The sequence below is a fragment of the Sorex araneus genome, chromosome 1 (assembly GCF_027595985.1).
Source record: "Sorex araneus isolate mSorAra2 chromosome 1, mSorAra2.pri, whole genome shotgun sequence".
Classification (NCBI taxonomy): domain Eukaryota; kingdom Metazoa; phylum Chordata; class Mammalia; order Eulipotyphla; family Soricidae; genus Sorex; species Sorex araneus.
In genome coordinates, this window is record NC_073302.1 from 9,913,412 (window position 1) to 9,941,119 (window position 27,708).

General features: G+C 38.2%; 2 protein-coding genes across 2 annotated transcripts in view; both read right to left on the reverse strand.

The window, feature by feature from the left end:
• Window positions 1–441: 441 nt before the first annotated feature.
• Window positions 442–10,086, reverse strand: LOC129401919 (olfactory receptor 1J4-like). Its single transcript, XM_055125104.1, has 3 exons — window positions 9,592–10,086; window positions 8,056–8,068; window positions 442–1,385 (listed from the first exon to the last, which is right to left on the reverse strand). The coding sequence occupies exons 1-3, from the start codon at window positions 10,084–10,086 to the stop codon at window positions 442–444; spliced, it is 1,452 nt and encodes a 483-aa protein (XP_054981079.1).
• Window positions 10,087–17,828: 7,742 nt separating this feature from the next.
• LOC129401927 (olfactory receptor 1J4-like) overlaps window positions 17,829–27,708 on the reverse strand; it is a 68,210-nt gene continuing 58,330 nt past the window's right edge. Inside the window, exon 2 of the mRNA XM_055125224.1 lies at window positions 17,829–18,783. Coding sequence (XP_054981199.1) covers window positions 17,829–18,783 — 955 coding nt within the window. The remainder of the gene's footprint in view (window positions 18,784–27,708) is intronic.

Genomic DNA, 27,708 nt, shown 5'->3' on the forward strand with positions numbered 1-27,708 from the left:
AAGTTAGGAGTCACTGAGAAGTTACTAGTAGGATGACAGAATTGAAAATACTAGAAATCTGACTTATGAAAGCAGTAACTTGTTCTGCCACCGTCTTTCTTTGATGCTTAAAATCTGAAGAAATTAAGGCTGGTCTCTCATGAACTGTGGAAAAAGAGAAATTTCTTTTTCATTTCTACCAGTTATTATCTTTACCACTGTCATTCTTAACCACAACAAGCTGAAATATGGCAGCATGAATTCTATCCATTGGTATGAAAATCCCTCAGTCAGTGAAATCTGTTGGAATAATGAAATCTGTCTGAGAAATATTAGCAGAGTGTGACATGAGTTCCCAACCACTCTGATATTGTGTGAAGACAGTTTCTATCAGAACACTCAGAATGTCAGAGCTAAGATAGTAGCTTCCATGTTTATCTGACTATATATTTGAAAACGCATTCATGTTATATTATTTGAGCTACAAGACTTCATTCTGTTAACAAATAATTTGAAGGCCTGTTTTATATCTCTGTTTCTCAGGCTGTAGATGAAAGGGTTCAGCATGGGGGTGACTATCATATACATCACAGAAGCAGCTATTTCTTTAGCACTGGACATGGATGGCGAGGAGAAAACGTATACTTCCGCAATGGATCCATAGAATAAAGACACAACGAGGAGATGGGAACCACAGGTAGAAAGGACTTTGAAGAATCTCTTAGCAGAAGGATCCTTCAGCACAGTGGCCCATATGCGGATATAAGAGCCCACAATAGCGATGAAAGGAAGGAAAGCATCTATTCCAACCTCAAAGAAGAGAACCCATTCATTGAGTGAGACATCCGAACAGCTCATCTTCAAAAGAACAGGGAGTTCACAGAAGAAGTGGGGGATGGTAATGTCATCACAAAAGGACACTCGAACCAAGAGGAGGGTGTGCAACAGAGATCTGAGAGAACCATAGACCCAGGATGCAGAAACTAATGAGACACATTTCTCTTGCCTCATGATAGTGGCATAGTGTAGCGGCTGACAGATGGCCACATACCTGTCATAGGCCATCAATGCAAGAAGTAAATTGTCGACACTGCCAAACCATATGAAAAAATACATCTGTGACATGCACCCTGCATAGGAGATGGATTTGTGAATGCTCTGCATGTCCTTCAACATTTTGGGCACAGTGACAGATGAGAAGGACACGTCAGTGATTGCCAAGTGGCTGAGGAAGAAGTACATGGGGGTGTGGAGACGAGAGTCCATCCGGATGAGCAGGATGATGAGCAGGTTCCCCAGCACCGTGGCCAGGTACATGACCAGGAATAAGGTGAAGAACAAACCCTGATGTTCTGGAGGTATAGGGAGTCCCATAAGCAAAAATTCAGACACACTACTCTTATTACCTCTTTTTATGCTGCTCATGTTTTCGCTGGGAATGAAATAAAGAGAGAAAAATCCGGAACTTTTATAGCCATAACCTTATAATAATGCCATTTTTATATGAAAGTCTTACATTCAAACAAGTCTCCTGTCTATTTCTCAAATCAGCGGATGCATAGAACAGAGTCTATACCATTCAGATGCCTATAGTATATCACTTCACTATGAAAAACATACTTCCTTCTTGAACAGGAGGATAATTTTCTTTTTCTCAGAAAAAAAAGCTTCAAACTATATCGTTGTGTCCCAGGTACTACATAAAGCTCTCTGAGCATAACGCGGTCTCAATGTTGAATGATTTTATACCTTGTATCATGCAGGTCAAACTTAGTAATTTACTATGATAATATAAATATGGGTTGGAGTGATAACACAGTGGATAGGGCGTAAGCGTTGTATGTGGTCAACCCAGGTTCAATTCCTACATCCCTCTTGGAGAGCCAGCAAGCTACCAGGAGTATCTTGCCTGCATAGTATTTGATATTCCAAAAACAGTAATAACATTTCTCACAATCTGACATTAATGGTGCCCACTTGAGCAACTCCATGAGCTACTGGATGGTATTGACATTACAGTGACAACATAAAGATATGGACATTCAGAGAGGTAGCATGTGTGTCATACTGATTTCAATCCCCAGGACCTCAGATTGCTCTCTGAACTCTGCCATGTGTAAACCCAGGCACAGCAGGATGTGCCACAGAACAAAACAAAGCAAAATGCCTGAGTATCAGAAGATAACTTTCATCAGTTACCATTAAAATAATGTGAAACTTCCTTGGGATAGAATAACTACCATAAAAATTATTGGATCTGCACTGGTCAGAGATATCCAGCTAGTATTTTCTTTACCAAAAGTGACTATCAACATTAATAATAGTGGCAAATATTGATCCTTTATAGACACTATGCAAAGATCATTGCAAGAGATTTATATCACTGTATCACTGTCATCCCATTGCTCATCGATTTCTTTGAGATGGCACCAGTAACGACTCTATTTTGAGACTTGTTTTCACTGTTTGGGGCGTATTTTATATGCAATTTAATTTATAAAACCTCAGCAGAGCATAAAAAAGCAGTATTTGATCCATTTTCAAAACTGGGAACAATAGATATGTTATCTAAATTTGGAAAGTTATGTCATTCATAAGTAAAATAGCTGAAAATATAACTTTTAGGGATAATCCATCACCTAGCCACTGTATATAATTGTCATTATTCTTTCTTATAATAAAAAGACATGCATTGTAATATCACTTCACATCTAAAGAAATTACACTTATAGATCATTTAATCCCCATTTTTTAAACAGTTTAATTTCAAATAAATATGCATTTGTGCTGTATGATATATACGGAAACTTAAATGGTATATATAGCAGCATCATTTCAAAGATATGAACAACCTGATAATTTAGAAGTAGTGGAAAAAACCTTTGACCACAGCTCTCTGATGGTAGACTCTAAATTCAATATTCCCTTAGAAACTCTAAGTTAGAAGTTAGAATTGCCAAACACATACTGTCAAGAATGAACCATACTGACCTTTGTATTCAGGTATAGGAGAAGAAGGACAAGTCCAATAGGAACTGTTATATTCCTTTGGGAAACTGGCTATCTTGGTTCATGTCCACCTTGGATGACAATGACTTGAGCCTTCCATCAAGCCCAGGATGCTCATGTAAATGTTCTGTGTATGTCCTGCCTGGAAGAAACTAGAAAAAAATTAGCAGGCCATTGTGGGAGATGTGATGCAGGCGAGTCCTCAGAAGACAGTTAACACAAGCAGGAAATGTCAGGCCATGTCCAAGATTGTGAGAAGGGCCTGTGTAGGAGTTTTCTTAAATTCCTTAGTTTTTTAACCTATGTTTACTCAGACATTGAAGAAATAAGAATCTTGATGTCAATAACACTACAATTGGGGAGAGATAATGGTTATACTGCATCTTTCTTTGAGAACTTATTGTATGTCAGACATGATACTAAATAACTTGTGTACATTTTTCATTTGATGTTTTGATATTGTATTATGATCAAATATTTACCCTATATAAGTAAAAACTATTTCAGATACAGATATGTAAGTATCAGTCTTCAGATAATATACTAATATTACCTATTGTGGCACTGGCACAGTAGGTATTATGTGATACTTTCCTAGAGGCGGAAACACACATGAACATATTTAATCAGTGCAGTAATGTAATCACTATTGATAGTGCACTAGATATGCACTGGTGAGATCGGTGCTTCCTAGTCATTCACTATCACCACCACTACTCTGACAAGGACATGAGCAAATACAAACATAATAACAAATGAAATACTCAATAAGTCAATATTCAACATTTCACATCACTAAGTGTTTTGAGTCTTTTGAGTATTTTGAGTCTTTTTTCCCATGCTCCATATTGACAAATTTAAAAAACTGCCCTCTGTAGCTGAACACAAATTTGTCTGATCAGACACTTCAGTCTCATATTTAAGTATTAGATCTGCACATAGAGGAGCATATGTAAGTCACTGAAGGAGAACAGATCAGGTTTTGACCACACATCCCAAATCACACTCAGTACTGCTCTTCATGTACTTAATGGAAATTTATTTGCCTCCGTGTTTTCTGACCAATGAGAGGAAAGAATCCAATCATGTATCTCATTCATTTTTCACAGTCACTACATCAATCTCTCTTCTTATCTCCTTCTGTTTTTCTCCATTTTTCTTTCTAAATAAGGAGATATATCACACACATCCAACACAATTTTTGGAGAAACATACAAATATTCACATCACACCAACAGGAATCAACACACAGACACACATGCCTATCACACAGCTTTCTAAACACACAGAGACACATCTTGCTCTCCTAGAATTCAACCTGACTCCTCACTCTGGCCTCAGCACTGGTGGGTAGCTCAGGCACCTTCCCATCTAGTTTCTGAGTCACCACCTTCTATCATAGGAGTCAGAATAAAAAGAGTAGAAAGAAGCATCCAAGAGTCCTTCACCTCCTGAACTTTCTGTTCTGATACCCAGAACAATAAGAAGAGCACCACTTTGTGGATCTTATAGAGAAGAGCAAGCAATTTTCCGTAAGCTCCTGGTTAGGAAAAGAAAGTAGATTAATTGCCTCAAGTGCAATCAGACCTTGGGGAACAGCCCGTGCAGGGACTGGAGAGAATGAGCTGCTCGGGCCACCTGAGAGAAGGTTCCAGGTATCAGGGGCATCTGGGCTGTTCCCTGCCTGCTCAATTCAGGCCAAAGCAGAAATCACTAGGCTGCTCCAACACCAGCCAGTGCATAGGTCAGCCAGGGCTGGATGCAGTATTCACCACTCATTCACTGTTTTTTTTTTTTTTTAAATTTTATTGAATCACCGTGAGATAGTTTTAAGCTTTCATGTTTGGGTTACAATCTCACAATGATCAAACAGTCATCCCTCCACCAGTGCACATTCCCCACCACCAATATCCCGGGTATACCCCCTCCCTTTATCACCCTGCCCCTACCTCTATGGCAAACAATATTCCCCATACTCTCTCTCTACTTTTGGGCTTTATAGCTTGCAACACAGACACTGAGAGGTCATCATGTTTGGTCCATTTTCTGCTTTGGCACACATCTCCCATCCCAACTGGTTCCTCCAGCCATCATTTTCTTAGTGATCCCTTCTCCATATCATCTGCCTTCTCTCCTCCGCTCACAAATCAGTCTTCCAGCTATGGGGCAACCCCCCTGGCCCTTGTATCTACTGTACTTGGTTGCCAGCCCCGTGTGACATTATTTTATACTTTTATACTCCACAAATGAGTGCAGTCCCTCTATGTCTGTCCCTCTCTTTCTGACTCATTTCACTTAGCATCATACTCTCCATATTTATCCATTTATTAACAAATTTCATGACTTCATCTCACCTAACAGCTGCATAGTTTTCCACTGTTTAGATGTACCAAAGTTTCTGGTTTAAGGCACTCGGGTTGTTTCCATTTTTTTGCTATTGTGAACAGTGCTGCAATGAATTTATAGGTACAGATGTTATTTGTGATGGGAATGTATTTTATTATTTGTGCCTCCAAATAACATCCTCCAAAAAACATCCTCAAGTTCCTCAAGTCACCCACTTTGCTTGGAAAGTCTACTCTGTTTCTTAGTTATCCGGGCATCAAAGAGCCCAAAGGACCCAGCTCAGCAGTTCACGGCTGCTCTTCACATGTTCAGGTGGAGCCCCACCCATGAGTGAATCTATTCCTGGACATCTCATACTTTACACCAGTAATATTCCAAGACTAGCACACCACATTTTATGAGGTTTAAAGTCGAAGGCAACCAATCTTAGGGGAATATATATATATATTATATGTAATATATATATGCACACAAGGCTTAACCTTTAACAAAATGTTAGTTATCTCTTATAGAAGGGATTACTGTCTTCTGGGAGAAATACAACAATCTTCACATATCTTCCTCTAAGAAACCTTTTTTGGATCATTTCTGTAGCGAATTATTCATAACAATACAAAATAAATTATTTTGGTTCTTCTTTGGGGAAGTGGTCGGAAGCATCCAAAATATGGTGTTGGAAACTTGTAATGGTGGTGGGATTGGTGTCAGATATTAAATGTAATCAAATATTGGGAACTACTTTATAAAAATAAAATTAAATTAAAAAACAAAAGTCTTTCTTATTTTCCAGTATGTGAATTCAAAGAAAGTGATTCCAAGTGTTCATGTGGTATATCATTCTTCATTTCACTGCCTTAAGAGGCAGTTGTAAGCAACCATTTATAAATTCTGTTAATTTTTATTGATCTTAAAATAAGTATAAACATGTTGAGACTTTTATTAAACCATGAATTTTTTGATGTATGTTATTTAAGATTTTACAGCCATCTTTAAACATTTATATCTAGTTTAATTTTATTGTAGTCAGAGAGCAAACTCTGTGTGATTTATAATATTTTAAACATGGGTGGTTTTATGACTTTGGATGTAAACAAGCTTATAGAATATTTATTCTGAATATGATAAACATGTTCCCTGATCTTGTTGGGTGAGTGTTTAATAAAGATAATTAGGTTTATCTAGTTTATTCATTTTACTATTTTGATGTTTAGCTACATCCTCATGGTTTTTTTTTTAATCAGATTAACCACTCAGTTATTGATGGTAGAATGTTAAAATCCTTAATCAAACTGAGTTTTTGTCTACTTATCACCTTTATCTTACTTTTTGGTAGTCTGAGTTATGTGTATACACATTTATTGCATTTTCAAAAAAAAAATCTTCCTTTTTATAGTATGCATCTCTAAGTATTTTTATCTTCCTGGTAGGCCAATATTGTCCGAAATTTAAGCCACTCTAGCTTTCTTGGTAAGTGTTTATGTGGGATACCTTTCCTTCATTTCTTTACTATTGTGTTATGGCAAAATATGTATAACATTTAACAACAGAACCACTCTACTGTAATTTGTGTTTGGCTTGAAGCGTTTTGACATTGTTTTGCAATGATTACCAAAGATTACGGAACCTTTTCATCATCCAGTATTGATGTTTTGCATCATTTCAACGGTGATTTCCACATCCTGCTTCCCTCTCACCTGGGAAATATTATGGCATTTTGTTTGTAAAGATGACACATAGAAGTGACATCTGTAATATTTGTGATTTTGTGCTTGGCATATCTCACATATTGTATTATCTTCAAGGTTCATAGACATTTTACACAGAAAAAATTTGTGGGGAAATGTTTATTCTCTTTAAATGTGAGGGAGTCGTGTATATATATATATATATACATACATATATATATATATATTAGCACTGTAGCACTGTCTTCCCATTGTATATTGATTTGCTTGAGTGGGCATCAATAATGACTCAATTGTGAGACTTCTTGTTACTATTTCGGGAATATCAAGTACACCATGGGTAGCTTGCCAGGCTCTGCCATTTGGGCAGGATACTCTCAGTAGCTTGCTGGCTCCCAAGAGGGGCGGAGGAATAGAAACTTGGTTGGCTGTGTGCAAGGTAAATGCCCTACCTGCTGTGCTAAGGAAAAGGAATGGGAAATATGTGCCCACTGAAAATGAACTAATTTACAATTGCCCTATATATATGATAAAAAAAGAAAAACAAAAAATCAGTTAGGGGCTCCAGAGAGATAATTCTATGGCTAGGGCACTTATTTTTCAGGCAGCCGATCCAGGTTTCATTCCTGGTACCTATTCTGGTTCTCCAAGTTGACCAGGATTCATCCCTGAGTGCAGAGCCAGGATTAAACCCTGGACAACCCATGGTGTAGCCCCCATAAAGAAACCAAAAAAAAAAACAAAACAAAAAGATAAAATGTGAAGAAATGAGAGAAAAATTGAGTGGAGAGGAAATAACACAGTAGAAAACATAAGAACATCTCATAGAATAATTTCATTTATTTAGTATATACAGAGGTGAATCATATAAACATATGGCACTTATTTGTATTTACTTATGGGCATGTATATATGTAAATAAAACTAATAGCTAAGCATATATGACTCTTGTGTGTCATTTCTCATATGCAAATATATCATATGTTTACTATAAACATAGTTACAGAACCATGTAATTATTTAACCATACACATACATGGCACCATAACCTTTCCAGGAAGACAGTCATAGTTTTTTGCAGTTCCTCTGACCTCCATTTTTATACTATTGTACAAAAACATTCATTTAGTGCATAAATTTCAGGTGTAGAGTGTTGAATTTTCGAAATGTAACTTTTTAAATCATATCTCATGGATGAAGATATAAAATATTCTAAAATTCCCAAAGAAATAATTATTAGAAGCAAAGGATATATTGAATAAAGAGTATATTTTCAAAACCTGTATAATTTGTAGGGACTGGAACAATAGTATAGCAGGTAGAGTGTTTGCCTTGTACGTGGTCAACCAGGGTTCAATCCCCGGCATTCCATATGGTTTCCCAATCATCATCAGGAGTAATTGCTGAGTGCAGAGCTAGAGTAACCCCTGAGCACTGCTGAGTGTGACCCCCAAATGCAAAATAAATCAACAAATAACTTTTACCATTATATATTACTGAATGCAATTAAATTTATGTGAACCCAAAATTTTTAGAAAGTCTACGACAACAAGTGCTTTGCGTGACTCCAGAGGCACTCCTGCAATTTTGGGTTAGGGTTGAGCCTAACATTTAAATGAATGGGTCTGACAAATGTGAGCTGCTCTGCCCCAAGATGAACCTATACTTGTAAGGAAATGAAGTTAAAAGTTACTGAAAAGTTACTACTAGGGATGACAGAATTGAAAATATTAGAAATCTGACTTATGTAAGCAGTAAGTTTTTCTGCCACCATTTTTCTTTGATGCTAAGAATCTGAAGAAATTAAGGCTGTTCTCACATGAAGCGGTGGAAAAAAGACAAACTTCTTTTTCATTCCTGCCAGTTATCATCTTTACCACTATCCCATTCCTCAACTCAACAAGCTGATATATGACACCATGAATTCTACTCAATGGTATGAAAATCCACCAGTCAGTGAAAATGGAGTAATGAAATCTCTCTGAGGAATGTCAGCAGAGTGTGACATGAGAATCCCAACTACTCTGATATTGGGTGAAGACAGTTTCATCAGAACACTAAGAGCTAAGATAATAGCTTCCATGTTCATCTGACTGTATATTTGAAAACGCATTCATATTAAGTTATTTGAGCTACAAGACTTCATTTTGTTAACAAATAATTTTAGGGCCTGTTTTATATCTCTGTTTCTCAGACTGTAGATGAAAGGGTTCAGCATGGGGGTGACTATCATATACATCACAGAAGCAGCTATTTCTTTAGCACTGGACACGGATGGCGAGGAGAAAACGTATACTTCTGCAACAGTTCCATAGAATAAAGACACAACGAGGAGATGGGAACCACAGGTAGAAAGGACTTTGAAGAATCTCTTAGCAGAAGGATCCTTCAGCACAGTGGCCCATATGTGAATATAAGAGCCCACAATAGCCATAAACGGTAAAAAAACATCTATTCCAACCTCAATGAAGAGAACCCATTCATTGAGTGAGACATCTGAACAGCTGATTTTCAAGAGAACAGGGAGTTCACAGAAGAAGTGTGGGATGGTATTGTTATCACAAAAGGAAACTCGAATCAAGAGGAGGGTGTGCAACAGAGATCGGAGAGAACAGTAGATCCAGGATGCAGTAACTAATGAGACACATTTCTCGTGCCTCATAATGGTGGTATAGTGGAGTGGCTGACAGATAGCCACATACCTGTCATAGGCCATCACTGCAAGAAGTATGTTGTCAACCGAACCAAACCACATGAAAAAGTACATCTGTGACATGCACCCTGCATAGGGGATGGACTTGTGAATGCTCTGCATGTCCTTCAACATTTTGGGCACAGTGACAGATGAGAAGGACACGTCAGTGAGAGCCAAGTGGCTGAGGAAGAAGTACATGGGGGTGTGGAGACGAGAGTCCATCCGGATGAGCAGGATGATGAGCAGGTTCCCCAGCACCGTGGCCATGTACATGACTAGGAATAAGGTGAAGAACAAATCCTGATGTTCTGTAGGTATGGGGAGTCCTAGTAGCAGAAATTCAGACACAGTGGTCTTATTATCTCTTTTCATGCTGCTCATGTTTCTCCTGGGAATGAAATAAAGAGAGAAAAGTCTGTAACTTTCATAGCAATAACCTTAAAATAAAGCCATTTTATATTAAACTGTTACATTGAAACAAGTCTCCTGTCTATTTCTCAAAATACCAGATGCATACACCATAGTCTGTACCGTTCAGATGCCAATGATATATCTCTCACTATGACTAACAGACAGCAGAGTGGGTAGGGCATCATTAGCCCTCCATGCAGCCAACCCAAGTTCAATTTCTACATCCATCTCAGAGAGCCCAGTAAGCTACTGGGAGTATCTCACCTACACAATACTCGATATGCCAAATGCAGTAACAAAATTTCTCACAATGAAAACGTTACTGGTGCCTGCTTGAGTAAATCCTTGAGCAACTGGATGGCAAGGACATGACAGTGACAAATTAAGATATGGAGATCCAGAGAGGTAGCACGTGTGTCACACTGATGTTCAATCCCCAGGACCCCAATGGCTCTCTGAACACTGCTAGGAGAAAGCCCGGGTACGGCAGGAGTTGCCACAGAACAAAACAAAGCAAAATACCAGAACAGGAGATAATTTTCATCATTTACCACTAAAATAATGTGAAACTATGTTGGGATAGAATAACTACCATGAAAATTGTTGGATCCTCACTGGTCAGAGATATCCAGATAGTATTTTCTTCACCAAAAGTGACAATCAACATTAACAATAGTGGCAGATATTTATCTTTTATAGACACTATGCACACATCATTCCAAGGGATTTATAACACTGTGTCACTGTCATACTGTTGCTCATCGATTTGCTCGAGTGGACACCAGTAACATCTGCATTGTGAGACTTGTTGTTACTGTTTGGGGCATATTTTATATGCAATTTCATTTATAAAACCTCAGCACAGCACAAAGAAGCAGCATTTAATCCATTTTAATAACTCAGAACAATAGATTTGTTATCTCAATGTGCAAAGTTACATCATTCATAAGTAAAATAGGTGAAAATATATCTTTAAGGGATAATCCATCACCTAACCACTGTATATAATTCTTCCTGTTATCATAAAAAGACATACATTGTAATATCACTTCACATCTAAAGAAATTACACTTATAGATAATTTAATCCCCATTGTTTTAAACACTTCAATTTCAAATAAATATGTATTTGGTGCTGTATGATATATACGGCAACTTAAATGGTATATATAGCAGCATCATTTTATTTTATTTTATTTTTTTTTCTTTTTGGGTCACACCCGGCGATGCACAGGGGTCACTCCTGGCTCATGCACTCAGGAATCACCCCTGGCGGTGCTCAGGGGACCATATGGGATGCTGGGATTCGAACCCGGGTCGGCCGCGTGCAAGGCAAACGCCCTACCCGCTGTGCTACCACTCCAGCCCCTAGCAGCATCATTTTAAAGATATGAATAACCTGGTAATTTAGAAGTAGTGGAAAAAACCTTTGACCCCAGCTCTCTGATGATAGACTCTAAATTCAATATTCCTTTAGAAGCTCTAAGTTAGAGCTTAGAATTGCCAAACACATACTGCCAAGAATGAACCATACTGACCTTTGTATTCAGGTATAGAAGAAGAAGAACAAGTCCAGTAGGAACTGTTATATTCCTTAGGGACACTGGTTATCTTGGTTCATGTCCACCTGGGATGACAATGACTTGAGCCTTCCATCAAGCTCAGGATGCTCATGGACATGTTCTGTGTATGTCCTGCCTGGAAGAAACTAGAAGAAAATTAGCAGACCGTTGTGGGAGATTTGATGCAGACAAGACCTCAGAAGACAGTTCAGCACAAGCAGGAAATGTCAGGCCATGTCCAAGATAGTGAGAAGGGCTTGTGTAGGAGTTTTCTTAAATTCCTGAGCTTTTTAACCTACATTTACTCAGTTATTGGAGAAATTAGAATCTTGATTACAACAAACTTCAATTAGGAAGAGATAATGGTTATACTTCATCTTCTTGGAGAAATTATTGTATGTCAGACATGACACTAAATAACTTGTGTACATTTTTCATTTTAAGTTTTATATTGTATTATTGTCCAATATTTACCCTTTATATGTGGAAATTATTTCAGATACAGATATGTAAGTATCAATCTTAAGATAATATCCTAATATTGACTTTTGAGGCACTGGCACAGTAGGTATTATGTGATAATTTCCTAGAGGTGGAAACACACATGAACATATTTAATCAGTGCAGTAATGTAATCACTATTGACAGTCCACTGAATATGCATTCGTGAGATTGGTGCTTCTTAGTCATTCACTTACACAACCACTACTTTGACAAAGACATGAGCAAATACAAACAGAATAATAAATGAAATACTCAATAAGTCAATATTCAACATCTCACATCACTAAATATTTTGAGTGTTTTGATTATTTTGAGTCTTTTTACCCATGTTGGTAATTGGCAAATTTAGAAAAACTGCCCTCTGTAGCTGGACACAAATTTGTCTGATCAGACACTTCAGTCTCATATTTAAATATTAGATCTGCATATAGAGGAGAATATGTAAGTTATTGAAGGAGAACAGAGTAGGTTTTGAGCACACATCTCAAATCACACTCAGAACTTCTCTTCATGTACTTAATGGAAATTTATTTGGCTCCGTGTTTTCTGACCAATGAGACGAAATATTCCAGTCATGTATAGCATGCATCTTCCACAGTCTCTACATTCATGTCTCTTCTTATCTCCTATTTTTCTCCATTTCCTTTCTATATAAGGAGATATATCATACACATCCAACACAATTTTTGAAGTAACATACAAATATTCACATCACATCAATAGGAATCATCGCACAGATTCACATGCCTATCACACAGCTTTCTAAACACACAGAGACACATCTTGCTCTCCTAGAATTCAACCTCACTCCTCACTCTTGCCTCAGCACTCATGGGTAGCTCAGGCACCTTCCCATCTAGTTTCTGAGTCACCACCTTCTATCATAGACATCAGAATAAAAAGAGTAGAAAGAAGCATTCATGAGTCCCTCACCTCCTGAACTTTCTGTTCTGATACCCAGAACAATAAGAAGAGCATCACTGTAGATCTTATAGAGAAGAGCAAGCAAATTTCCCTAATTTCCTGGTTAAGAAAAGAAAGTAGCGTAATTGCCTCAGTGCAAACAGACCTTGGGGAATAGACTGTGCAGGGATTGGAGAGACTGAGCTGCTTGGGCCACATGAGAGAAAGTCCCAGGTATCAGGTGCATCGGGCTGTTCCCTGCCTGATCAATTCTAACCAAAGCAGAAATCGCTGAGCTGCTCCAACACCATCTAATGCACAGGAGAGCCAGGGCTTGATGCAGGATCCGCCACTCATTCACTTTTTTTTTTAATTTTATTGAATCACTGTGAGATAGATACAAGCTTTCATGTTTGGGTTATAATCTCACAATGATCAAACACCCATCCCTCCACCAGTGCACATTCCCCACCACCAACATCCCGGGTATATTCCCCCTTTCCCACCTGCCTCTATGGCAGACAATATTCCCCATACTCTCTTTCTCTACTTTTTGGCGTTATAGCTTGCAACACAGACACTGAGAGGTCATCATATTTGGTCCATTATCTACTTTTGGCATGCATCTCCCATCCTAACTGGTTCCTCCAGCCATCATTTTCTTTGTGATCCCTTCTCTATTCCATCTGCCTTATCCCCTCCACTCATGAAGCAGTCTTCCAGCTATGGAGCAATCCCCCTGGCTCTTGTAACTACTGTCCTTGTTTGTCAGCCTCGTGTGGCATTATTTTATACTCCACAAATGAGTGCAGTCCCTCTATGTCTGTCCCTCTCTTTCTGACTCATTTCACTTAGCATCATATCCTCCATGTTTATCCTTTTATAAGAAAATTTCATGACTTCATCTCACCTAACAGCTGCATAGTTTTCCACTGTGTAGATGTACCAAAGTTTCTCTAACCAGTCATCTGGTTTAAGGGACTCGGTTTGTTTCCATATTTTGGCTGTTGTGAATCGTGCTGCAATGAATATATAGGTACAGATATCATTTCTGATGGTAATGTATTGTATTATTTGTGCCTCCAAATAACATCCTCCAAATAACATCGTCACGTTCCTCTAGTCAGTCACTTTGCTTGGAAAGTCTACTCTGTTTCTTAGCTATCTGGGTATCTAAGGACCCCAAAGGACCCAGCCCCAGGAGCTCACGGCTACTCTCCACACGCTCACGTGGAGCCTCACCCATGAGTGAATCTATTGCTGGAAATCTCATACTTTACACCACTAATATTCCAACACTCGCACACCACAATTTATGAGATTTAAAGTTGAACGTAACCAATCTTAGGGGAATATATATTATATATGTTATATATGTTACATATAATATATGTATGCAGACAAGGCTTAACCTTTAACAAAATGTTAGTTATCTCTTATAGAAGGGGTTAATGGCTTCTGGGTGAAATACAACAGTCTCTACATATCTTCCTCTAAGAAAACCTTTTTGGATTATTTCTTTAGCGGATTATTCATAACAATACAAAATGAATTATTTTAGTTCTGCTTTGGGGGCAGAGGTTGGGGATCTAAATGGAAACATCCAAAATATGGTGTTGGAAAGGTGTAATGCTGGTTGAATTGGTGTTCGATATTAAATGTAATCAAATATTGTGAACTACTTTATAAAAATAAAATTAAATTAAAATAACAAAAGTCTTTCTTATTTTCCAGTATGTGAATTCGAAGAAAGTGATTCCAAGTGTTCATGGGGTCTATCATTCTTCATTTCACTGCCTTAAGAGGCAGTTGTAAGCAATGTTTTTTTAATTCAGTTAATTTTTATTGATTTTAAAATAAGTAAAAACGTGTTAAGACTTTTTTTAAACCATGAGTTGTTTTGATGTATGTTATTTAAGATTTTACAGTCAGCCTTAAACATTTATATCTAGTTTAATTTTATTGTAGTCAGAGAGCAAACTCTGTGTTGTTTATAATATTTTAAACATGGGTGGTTTTCTGACATTGGATGTAAAATAGCTTATGGAATATTTATTCTGAATATGATAAAAATATGTTCCCTGATCTTTTTGGGTTAGTGTTTAATAAACATAATTTGTTCCATCCAATTGATTCATTTTACTATTTTGATGTTTAGCTACACCTGTATGTTTTATTTTTCTGATTGCCCACTCAGTTATTGATGGTAGAGTGTTAAAATCTTTAATCAAACTGAGTTTTTGTCTACTTATCACCTTTATGTTACATTTTGATAGTCTGAGTTATGTGTATACACATTTATTCCATTTTCAAAATAATTCTTCCTTTTTATAGTATGTATCTCTAAGTATTTTTATCTTCCTGTTAAGCCAACTTTGCCTGAAATTTAAGCCACTCTAGTTTCTTGGTAAGTGTTTATGAGGGATATCTTTTCTTCATTTCTTTACTATTGTTTTATGGCAAAATATGTATAACATTTAACAACAGAACCACTTTAATGTAATTTTTGTTTGGCTTGAAGCGTGCTGACATTGTTTTGCAATGATTACCAAAGATTACTGAACTTTTTTATCATCCAGTGTTGATGTTTTGCATCATTTCAACAGTGATTTCTACTTTCTGCTTCCCTCTCACCTGGGAAATATTATGGCATTTTGTTTGTAAAGATGACACATAGAAGTGACATCAGTAATATTTGTGTTTTTGTGCTTGGCATATCTCACCTATTGTGTTATATTCAAGGTTTATCAACATTTTACACAGAAAAAAATTTGTGGAAAAATGGTTATTCTCTTTAAATGTGAGGGATTCGTGTATATATAAATATATATAATAGCACTGTAGCACTATAGCACTGTCTTCCCGTTGTATATCGATTTGCCCACTGAGTGGGCACCAATAACGACTCCATTTTCAGACTTGTTGTTACTATTTCAGGCATATCAAGTACACTATGGGTAGCCTGCCAGGCTCTGCCATGCGGGCAGGATAGTCTCGGTATCTTGCCAGCTCCGAAGAGGGTCAGAGTAATTGAACGTGGATTGGCTGCGTGCAAGGTAAATGCCCTACCTGTTCTGCTAAGGAAAAGGAATGGGAAATATGTGCCCACTGAAAATGAAGTAATTGACAATTGCCCTATATATGTGATAAAAAAAAGAAAAACAAAAAAATCAGTTACGGGCCCCAGAGAGATAATAATATGGTTTGGGCACGTATTTTTCAGGCAGCTGACCCAGGTTCCATTCCTGGGACCTATTCTGGTTCTCCAAGTTGACGAGGATACATCTCTGAGTGCAGAGCCAGGAGTAAGCCCTGGACAACCCTGGGTGTAGCCCCCCAAAAGTCACCTAAAAAACAAAAGAATCAGATAAACTGTGAATAAATGAGGGAAAAAATTGAGTGGAGAGGAAATAACACAGTAGAAAACATAAGAACCTCTCATAGAATAATTTCATTTATTTAGTATATACAGATGAATCATATAAACATATGGCACTTATTTGTATTTACTTATAGACATGTATATATGTAACTATAACTAATAGCTGAGAATATATGACTCGTGTATGTTATTTCTCATATGCAAAAAAATCATATGTTTATAATAAACATAGTCACCAAACCATGTAATTACATAAACATACACAAACATGACACCATAACCTTTCCAGTAAGATAGTCATAGTTTTTTGCAGTTCCTCTGACCTCCGTCTTCAAGCTATTGTACAAAAACATTCATTTAGTGCATAAATTTGAAATGTAGAGTGTTGAATTTTTCTAAATGTAACTTTCTAAATCATACCTCACGAATGAAGATGTAAAATATACTAAAATTCCCAAATAAATAATTATTAGAAGCAAAGGATATATTGAATAGAGAGTATATTTTCAAAACCTGTATAATTTAAAGGGTCTGGAACAATAGTACAGCAGGTAGAGTGTTTGCCTTGCATTTGGTCAAACTGGGTTCAATCCCTGTCATCCCATATGGTTTCCCAAGCATCATCATCAGGAGTAATTGCTGAGTGCAGAGCTAGAGTAACCCCTAAGCACTGCTGAGTGAGACCCCAAATGTAAAATGAATAAATAAATAAACAAGTTGTATCATTATATATTATTGAATGCAAGTAAATTTATGTGAACCCAAAATTTTTAGAAAGTCTACCACAACCAGTGCTGGGAGTGACCCCAGGGGCACTCTGCAATTTTTGGTTAGAGTTGAGCTTAACATTTAAATGAATGGGTCTGACAATTCTGAGCTGCTCTGCCCCAAGATGAACCTATACTTGTAAGGAAATGAAGTTAGAACTCACTAAAAAGTTACTACTAGGGATGACAGAATTGAAAATATGACAAATCTGACTTATGTAAGCAGTAAGTTTTTCTGACACCTTCTTTCTTTGATGCTAAGAATGTGAAGAAATTAAAGCTGGTCTCACATGAAGCTGTGGAAAAAGAGAAACTTATTTTTCATTCCTGCCAGTTATCATCTTTACCACTATCCCATTCCTCAACTCAACAAGCTGATATATGACACCATGAATTCTATCCATTGGTATGAAAATCCCCAGTCCGTGAAATCTGATGGATTAATGAAATCTCTCTGAGGAATATCAGCAGAATGTGACACGAGAATCCCAACCACTCTGATATTGGGTGAAGACAGTTTCATCAGAATACTAAGAGCTGAAATAATAGCTTTCATGTTCATCTGACTATATATTTGAAAACGCATTCATATTAAGTTATTTGAGCTACATGACTTCATTCTGTTAACAAATAATTTTAGGGCCTGTTTTATATCTCTGTTTCTCAGACTGTAGATGAAAGGATTCAGCATGGGGGTGACTATCATATACATCACAGAAGCAGCTATTTCTTTAGCACTGGACACGGATGGCGAGGAGAAAACGTATACTTCTGTAATGGTTCCATAGAATAAAGACACAACAAGGAGATGGGAACCACAGGTAGAAAGGACTTTGAAGAATCTCTTCGCAGAAGGATCCTTCATAACAGTGGCCCATATGCGAATATATGAGCAAACAATAGTGATAAAAGGCAGGAAAACAAATGTTCCAACATCAATGAAGAGAAACCATTCATTGAGTGAGACATCTGAACAGCTCATCTTCAGGAGAACAGTGAGTTCACAGAAGAAGTGGGGGATGGTAATGTTATCACAAAAGGACACTCGAATCAAGAGGAGGGTGTGCAACAGAGAGCGGAGAGAACAGAAGACCCAGGATGCAGAAACTAATGAGACACATTTCTCTTGCCTCAGGATGGTGGCATAGTGGAGTGGCTGACAGATGGCCACATACCTGTCATAGGCCATCAATGCAAGAAGTATGTTGTCAACTGAACCAAACCACATGAAAAAATACATCTGTGACATGCACCCTGCATAGGGGATGGACTTGTGAATGCTCTGCATGTCCTTCAACATTTTGGGCACAGTGACAGATGAGAAGGACACGTCAGTGATTGCCAAGTGGCTGAGGAAGAAGTACATGGGGGTGTGGAGACGAGAGTCCATCCGGATGAGCAGGATGATGAGCAGGTTCCCCAGCACCGTGGCCAGGTACATGACCAGGAATAATGTGAAGAACAAACCCTGATGTTCTGGAGGTATGGGGAGTCCCAGAAGCAAAAATTCAGACACAGTGGTCTTATTATCTCTTTGTATGCTGCTCATGTTTCTTCTGGGAATGAAATAAAGAGAGAAAAGTCTGAAAAATTTATAGCCATAACCTTAGAATAATGCCATTTTATATGAAAGTGTTACATTGAAACTAGTCTCCTATTTCTCAAAGCAGCAGACGCATACACCATAGTCAGTACCGTTCAGATGCCAATGATATACCACTCACTATGACTAACAGATAGCACAGTGTGTAGGCATAAGCCTTGCATGCAGCCAACCCAGGTTCAATTTCTACACCCCTCTCGAGAGCCTGGCAAACTACCGGGAGTATCTCACCTGCACCATTTTCGATATGCCAAAAACAGTAACAACATTTCTCACAAGGGAGACGTTACTGGTGGCCGCTCGAGCAAATCCATGAGCAACTGGATGGCAGGGACATGACAGTGACAATACAAAGATATGGACATCCAGAGAGGTAGTACATGTGGCCTACTAATGTTCAATCTCCAGGACCCCGATGGCTCTCTGAACATTGCTAGGAGTAAGCCCGGGCACTGCAGGAGTCTCCATAGAACAAAACAAAGCAAAATACCTGAACAGGAGATAATTTTCATCATTTACCGTTAAAATAATGTGAAACTATGTTGGGTTAGAATAACTACCATGAAAATTGTTGGATCCTCACTGGTCAGAGATATCGAGATAGTATTTTCTTCACCAAAAGTGACAATCAACATTAATAATAGTGGCAGATATTTATCTTTTATAGACACTATGCACACATCATTCCAAGGGATTTACATCACTGTATCACTGTCATAATTTTGCTCATCGATTTGCTCGTGTGAACACCAGTAACATCTCCATTGTGAGACTTGTTACTGTTTTGGGCATATTTTATATATAATTTTATTTATTAAACCTCAGCAGAGCACAAAGAAGCAGCATTTAATCCATTTTAATAACTGAGGATAATAGATATATTATTTAAACGTGTAAAGTTACTTCATTCAAAAACAAAATTGGTCAAAATATATCTTTTAGGGATAATCGATCTCCAACCACTGTTTATAATTCTTTCTGTTATGATGAAAGACATGCTTTGTAATATCACACCATATCTAAAGTAATCACATTTATTGATCATAAATTCCCAGTGTTTTAAACCCTTTAATTTCATATAAATATGTATTTGATGCTTTATGATATATGGGAACTTAATTGGTATATATGGTAGCATCATTCAAAGATATGAACAACCAGATAGTTTAGACATAGTAGAAAAAAACTTTGACCATAGCTCTCTGATGGTAGACTCTAAATTCAATATTCCCTTAGGAGCTCTGAGTTAGAGGTTAGAATAGCCAAACACATACTGCCAAGAATGATCCATACTGACCTTTATATTCAGATTTAGTTGATGGACAAGTCCACTAGGAACCGTTATATTCCTTAGGGACACTGGCTATTCTGGTTCATGTCCACCTGGGATGACAATGACTTGAGCCTTCCATCCAGGCCAGGATGCTCATGGACATGTTCTGTGTATCCTCCCTGGAAGAAACTAGAAGAAAATTAGCAGACCATTGTGGGAGATTTGGTGCAGGCAACACCTCAGAAGACAGCTCAGCATGAGCTGGAAATGTCAGGCCATGTCCAAGATTTTAAGAATTGCCTGTGTAGGAGTTTTCTTAAATTCCTGAGATTTTTAAACTATGTTTACTCAGACATTGGAGAAATTAGAATCATGATTACAACGAACTTCAGTTGGGGAGAGATAATGTTTATACTTGATCTTCTTTGAGAACTTATTGTATGTCAGACATGATACTAAATAACTTGTGTGCATTTTTCATTTTAAGTATTGATATTGTATTATTATCAAATATTTACCCTTTATAAGTGAAAATTATTTCAGATACAGATATGTAAGTATCAGTCTTCAGATAATATACTAATATTACATGTTGAGGCACTGACACAGTAGGTATTATGTGATACTTTCCTAGAGGTGGAAACACACATGAACATATTAAATCAGTGCAGTAATGTAATCACTATTGACAGTTCACTGGATATGCATTAGTGAGATCAATGCTTCCTAGTCATTTACCTACACCACCACTACTTTGACAAAGACATAAGCAAATACAAACAGAATAATAAATGAAATACTCAATAAGTCAATGTTCAACATCTCACATCACTAAATATTTTGAGTTTTTTGATTATTTTGAGTCTTTTTACCCATGCTGGTTATTGGCAAATTTAGAAAACTGCGCTCAGTAGCTGGACACAAATTTGTCTGATCAGACACTTCAGTCTCATATTTAAATATTAGATCTGCACATAGAGGAGAATATGTAAGTAACTGAAGGAGAACAGAGCAGGTTTTGAGCACACATCCCAATTCACACTCAGAACTGCTCTTCATGTACTCAATGGAAATTTATTTGTCTCTGTGTTTCTGATAAATAAGAGAAAATATTCCAATCATGTATAGCATGCATCTCCCACAGTCTCTACATTCATGTCTCTTCTTATCTCCTATTTTTCTCCATTTCCTTTCTATATAAGCAGATATATCACATATCCAACACAATTTTTGAAGAAACATACAAATATTTACATCACATCAATAGGAATAAGCACACAGACTCACATGCCTATCACACAGCTTTCTAAACACACAGAGACACATCTTGCTCTCCTAGAATTGACACCTCACTGGTCACTCTGGCCTCAGCACTGGTGGGTAGCTCAGGCATCTTCTCATTTAATTTCTGAGTCACCACCTTCTATCATAGAAATCAGAATAAAAATAGTAGAAAGAAGCATCAATAATCCCATCACCTCCTGAACTTTCTGTTCTGATACTCAGAACAATAAGAAGAGCATCACTTTGTGGATCTTATAGAGAAGAGCAAGCAAATTTCCCTAAGCTCCTGGTTAAGAAAAGAAACTAGAGTAATTGACTCAGTGCAAACAGACCTTGGGGAATAGCCTGTGCAGGGATTGGAGAGAATGAGCTGCTTGGGCCACCTGAGAGAAAGTCCCAGGTATCAGGTGCATTGGGCTGTTCCCTGCCTGATCAATTCTAACCAAAGCAGAAATCGCTGAGCTGCTCCAACACCATCTAATGCACAGGAGAGCCAGGGCTTGATGCAGGATCCGCCACACATTCACTGTTTTGTTTTAATTTTATTGAATCACTGTGAGATAGTTACAAGCTTTCATGTTTGGGTTACAATCTCACAATGTTCAAGTACCCATCCCTCCACCAGTGCACATTCCCCACCACCAACATCCCTGGTATACCCACCCTTTCCCACTTTCCCCCTGTCAATATGGCAGACAATATTCCCCATACTCTCTCTCTACTCTGGGGCATTATGGATTACAACACAGACACTGAGCTGTCATCATGTTTGGTCCATTATCTACTTTTGGCATGCATCTCCCATCCCAACTGGTTCCTCCAGCCATCATTTTCTTAATGATCCCTTCCCTATACCATCTGCCTTCTGCCCTCCACTCATGAAGCAGTCTTCCAGCTATGGGGCAATCCCCCTGGCTCTTGTAACTACTGTCCTTGTTTGTCCGCTTCGTGTGACATTATTTTATACTCCACAAATTAATGCAGTTCCTCTATGTCTGTCCCTCTCTTTCTGACTCATTTCACTTAGCATCATACTCTCGATGTTTATCATTTATAAGCAAATTTCATGACTTCATCTCACCTAACAGCTGCATAGTTTTCCACTGTGTAGATGTACCAAAGTTTCTTTAACCAGTCATCTGTTTTAGGGTACTCGGGTTGTTTCCATATTTTGGCTATTGTGAACAGTGCTGCAATGAATATATAGGTACAGATGTCATTTCTACTGTGCTATTTTTTTATCCTCAGGATATGTTTCCAGAAGTGTTATTGTGGGGTCATATGGAAGCTCAATTTCTAGTTTTTGAAGGACTGTCCATATTGTTTTCCAGAAATGTTTGACCAGTCTGCATTCCCACCAACAGTGAAGGAGAGTCCCTTTTTCCCCATATCCACACCAGAACTGGTTGCCTTTGTAGTTTTGAATGTGTGCCAGTCTCTGTGGTGTGAGATGATATCTCATTGTTGTTTTTATTTGCATCTCTGTGATGACTAGCAATGTGGAGCATTTTTTCTAGTGCCTTTTGGCCATTTGTATTTCTTTTTTGAGGAAACATCTCTTTGTTTCTTCTCCCCATTTTTGATGGGGCTGGAGGTTTTTTTCTTATACAATTCTACAAGTGTCTTGTATATCCTGGATATTAATCCCCTACCAGATGGGTATTGAGTAAATATTCTTTCCCATTCTGTGGGCTCTTTCTTATTTTGGTCACTGTTTCTTTTGAAGTGCAGAAGCTTCTTAGTTTGACGTAGTCCCATTTGTTTATGTTTGCTTCCACTTGCATGGTCAGTGCTGTTCCGTACTTAAAGATGCTTTTAGCTTCAATGTCATGGAGAGTTCTGCCTACATATTCTTCTATGAACTTTAAAGATTCATGTCTGATATTGAGGTCTTTAATCCACTTTCACGTGATTTTTGTGCCTGGCATTAGACAGAAGTCAGAGTTCATTTTTTTTGTAGGTAGCTATCCAGTTTTCCCAGCACTACTTGTTGAAGAGGCTTTCTTTGTTCCACTTTGCATTTCTTGCTCCTTTGTCAAAGATTAAGTGGCCATATATTTGGGGGTATGTGACAATATATTCAGCTCTTTTCCATTGGTCTGCAGGTCTGTTTCTAGCCCAGTACCATGCCGTTTTAGTTACTACTGCTTTGTAGTAGAGTTTGACGTTGGGGAAGGTGACGCCACCCATCTTCTTTTTCCCAAGGATTGCTTTACTCTTCGTGGGGATTTATTGTTCTATATAAACTTCAGGAGTGTTTTTTCTATTTCTTTGAAAAATGTTATGGGTATCCTGATCAGGACTGCATTAAATTTGTGTAGAGCTTTGGGCAGTATTGCTATTTTGATACTGTTAATTCTGCCTATCCATGAGCAGTGGATGTGTCTCCATTTCCTAGTGTCCTCCTTTATTTATTTAAGTAGTGTTTTGTAATTTTCCTTGTATAGGTCCTTCGCCTCTTTGGTTAAGCTGATTCCAAGGTACTTGATTGCCTGCGGTACTATTGTGAATGGATTTTTTTTATTGTCTCTTTCCTCTCTTTCATTATTTGTATATAAGAAAGTCATGGACTTTTGAGTGTTGATTTTGTAGCCTTCCACTTTACTATATAAACTTATTGTATCTAGGAGCTTTTCTGTAGTCTTTAGGTTTTTCCAAGTATAGTATTATATCATCTGCAAATAGTGATAACTTGATCTCTTCCTTTCCTATCTGTATGTCCTTGATATTTTTTTCTTGTCTAACTGCTATGCCAGGACTTCCGGTACTATATTGAATAGGAGTGGCAAAGTCAGGCAACCTTGCTTTAGAGGGATCTTAGAGGGAAGGCTTTCAGTTTTTTCCCATTGAAAATGATACTTGCTGTATGCTTTTGGTAGATGCCTTTGACTATATTCAGGAAAGTTCCTCCGATGTCCATTCTGCTGAGAGTTTTCATCATAAATGGGTGCTGAATCTTGTCAAAAGCTTTCTCTGCATCTACTGATATGATTATATGGTTTTTATTATTTCTTTTATTAATATGATGAATTATGTTGATTGATTTGTGAATGTTAAACCATCCTTGCATCTCTGGAATGAATCCTACTTGGTCATGGTGTATGATATTTGATATTAAACATTAAATAAAAAGATTTACATTCAAAAAATTGATTTTTTTTTTGCTTTTTGGGTCACACCCAGCGATGCTCAGGGGTTACTCCTGGCTCTGCACTCAGGAATTACTCCTGGCAGTGCTTGGGGGACCATATGGGATGCCGGGGATCGAAGATCAAACCCGGGTTGGCCGCGTGCAAGGCAAAAGCCCTACCCGCTGTGCTATCGAATAAATCAGAATCTTTTTAAGTTCTATGAACTAATTTTAATTCCCCTATTGACAAAATCATACAATGACACTACTAAGATAGATAATTATTGGCCAATATCCCAAAAGACCATATATGCAAAATTCCTTAACAAAATCTTAACAAACAGAATAGAGCAGTGAAATTCATATAAAACTATTGTTTTTTTAAGGGACCAAGCCCAGGTGTACTTTGGGGCCTGGGCATTCCCAAAATTCTTGATTTGGGTGGGTTAAGTTCTTGGATCTAGCAATATGCAATCCACGGGCTACCATGACCACATACATGTAGGGAAATGAAGCTAGGATTAATTGAAATATTGTAACAGGAATGCCAGATTTTTTAAACTGGAAATCTGGTTAACATGACCAATTTTAAATGATAAAACTCATTTGAGTTGTCTCATTCCTTTAAGGAGAAGAATCTGAAAAATTAATGGAGGTCTACAGAGATTGTACATTGGGTAGGGTAATGGTCTTGCATGTGGCCAATCCAAGTTCAATCCATGTACCTGATACGTTCCCCTGAGCACTGCCAGGAGTGACCATTGAGCTCAGAGCCAGGAGTAAGCCATGATCACCATCGAATGTGGCCTAAAAATCATTGTACCAAAACAGAAAATATATAAAATTAAATAAAATGATATGGATTTACTTAGAGCTATTGGGATTAGAGGAGCTGACTTATTCACTGCTGCCAGTTGAAATCTTAACCACACCACACAGAGCCCAAATACCCCAAATTATTTCATGCAGACCTGAAATAAGGCATTATGGATGATAACCACTGATAAAAAATAATATCTGTCACTCAATATCAGTCTGGGTAATGAAAGCTGATAGCGTCACAGGAGAATTCCAACCTCATGAGATGTAAGGAGATAATTCCAATGGAATACTCAAAGTTCTGGAATAATTGTTATCTTGTTCATTTAAATATGCATACATATTAGCTAACACATTCACATTAAGTTGTTTGGCTTAAAGAACTTTAATTTTTTAAATTTTAGAACTTGTTTTATATCTTTGTTTCTCAGGCTGTAAATGAAAGGGTTCAGCATAGGGGTGACAATCATATACATGACTGAAGCAATTATATCTTTATTACTGGAGAGAGATGAAGAAGAGAAAATTAAACCTCTACAATGGTCCCATAGTACAAAGATACAACAAGGAGATGGGAAACACAGGTAGAAAGAACTTTGAAGAGTCTCTTAGCAGAGGGATTTCTTAGGACAGTGGCCCATATACAAATATAAGAGCCCACGACACTTATGACAGGTGGAAAACAACCACTATTCCCTCAGTGAAGACGGCCAGTTCATTGATTGAGACATCTGAACAGCTCATGTTCAGGAGGACCGTGAGTTCACAAGAGAAGTGGGACACGGCAATGTTGGGGTCAAGACATGTTGAAGGAAAACTTGAGAAAGATTGTGTGCATATAAGCTCTTCTCTGAAAAATCTTAATGGAGTCCACTTCCCTATAACTATAGATGCAGGTTAATATGTTATAGAAGGAGTGTTATTCTGACTGATATGCTGAATATTGCATCATATTGTTATGATATCTTGTGGGGACAGCTTAGGTTACTTTTAGGGGGTTTCATATAATGCTATCACTATCACTATCATCCTGCTGATCCATGATTTTCTCGAGCTGGCCCAGTAACATCTCCATTCGTCCTAACTGTGAGATTTTAACAGCCTCTCTTTATTCGTCCTTCCCAACAGTACAGCATTAGAGGCTTTTCAGGGTCAGGAGAATGAGACCCATCATTGTTACTGTATTTGGCATATGAATATACCATAGGGAGCTTGACAGGCTCTCCTACGGGGGCAGGAAAACTCTCTGTAGCTTGCCAGGTTCTCCGAGAGGGAGTACTATGCTATAAGATGTCGAGATTCCAGTAGCTTTGTTTTAAGGTCTCTGGATGTTGGCTGTTGATGGGATTCCACGGCGCTGGGGGCAATTTGCGGTTTTGACTGCCTAGCTAATGGAAAATGGGCGATCTGGGTGGAAGACGCCCAGTCCCAATCTGAGCAGGCTTGGAGATCTCAGCCCTTGGTCCGGCACACCTCGGTTCCTCTGCCGGTCCCTTCATTCATGAGGTTCGTCTGAACATGTGGGAGTGGCCTTGAGTATGACTGTGCTGGGTTCTGGAGTCTTGGCTTCTGGGGCTCTGCTTGGGGCGGGAAAATTCAACCCATCCACTCAGAGGAGCCCCGGTGAAGACAGCCAGGCACAGGAGGGAGAAGGCTCTCCGTCGCTCTCTTCTGGGAGCTTGTAGTCTCTGGATGTTGGCCGTTGATGATTCCACGGCGCTGGGGGGAGCGAGGGACGAGGAGGCAGTTTCTGGGTCTGACCGCCTAGCTACTGGAAAATGCGGGATCTGGGGGGAAGAGGCCTAGTCCCAATTCAAGCAGGCTTGGGAGATCTCAGCCCTGGGTCCCTGGGCAGGGGTGTGAGGAATTAAAAATAAAATAAAATGTTTATTAAAAACTGTCACAGTCAGTCATCCCCTTGCTCATCAATTCGCTCCAGCGGGATGTTTCTAGTGTGAGACTTGTCGTTTCTGTCTTTGGCATATCGAATCCACCACGGGTAGCTTTCCAGGCTCTGCCTTGCGGGCAAAATACTCTCAGTGGCTTGCCAGGCTCTCCGAGAGGGGCAGAAGAATCGAACCCCAGTAGGCTAGGAAATGCCTAAGTCTAAAAGACAAACTGTGATGTTCCGAAATTAACTGGCATCCTAGATGTTTTCTCTAACAAACTTCATAGCTGAACCTTATTCAACACTAATTCTCCTTTCAAATACCGACTGCTCTCAATGGTATTTGTATGAAAATTATTTTTTATTAAGAAATAAAAATTAATAGTCTGGTCAGTGGATGTTCCTCAAGGCATCCAGCTAGAGAAGAAGGCATTGCTTTATGTATACTGGCACCCTTAACAGAAGGACT

Coding starts and splice junctions, on each gene's coding strand:
- LOC129401919 (XM_055125104.1), bottom strand. CDS start 10,086: ATGAAAAGAGATAATAAGACCACTGTGTCTGAATTTCTGCTACTAGGA.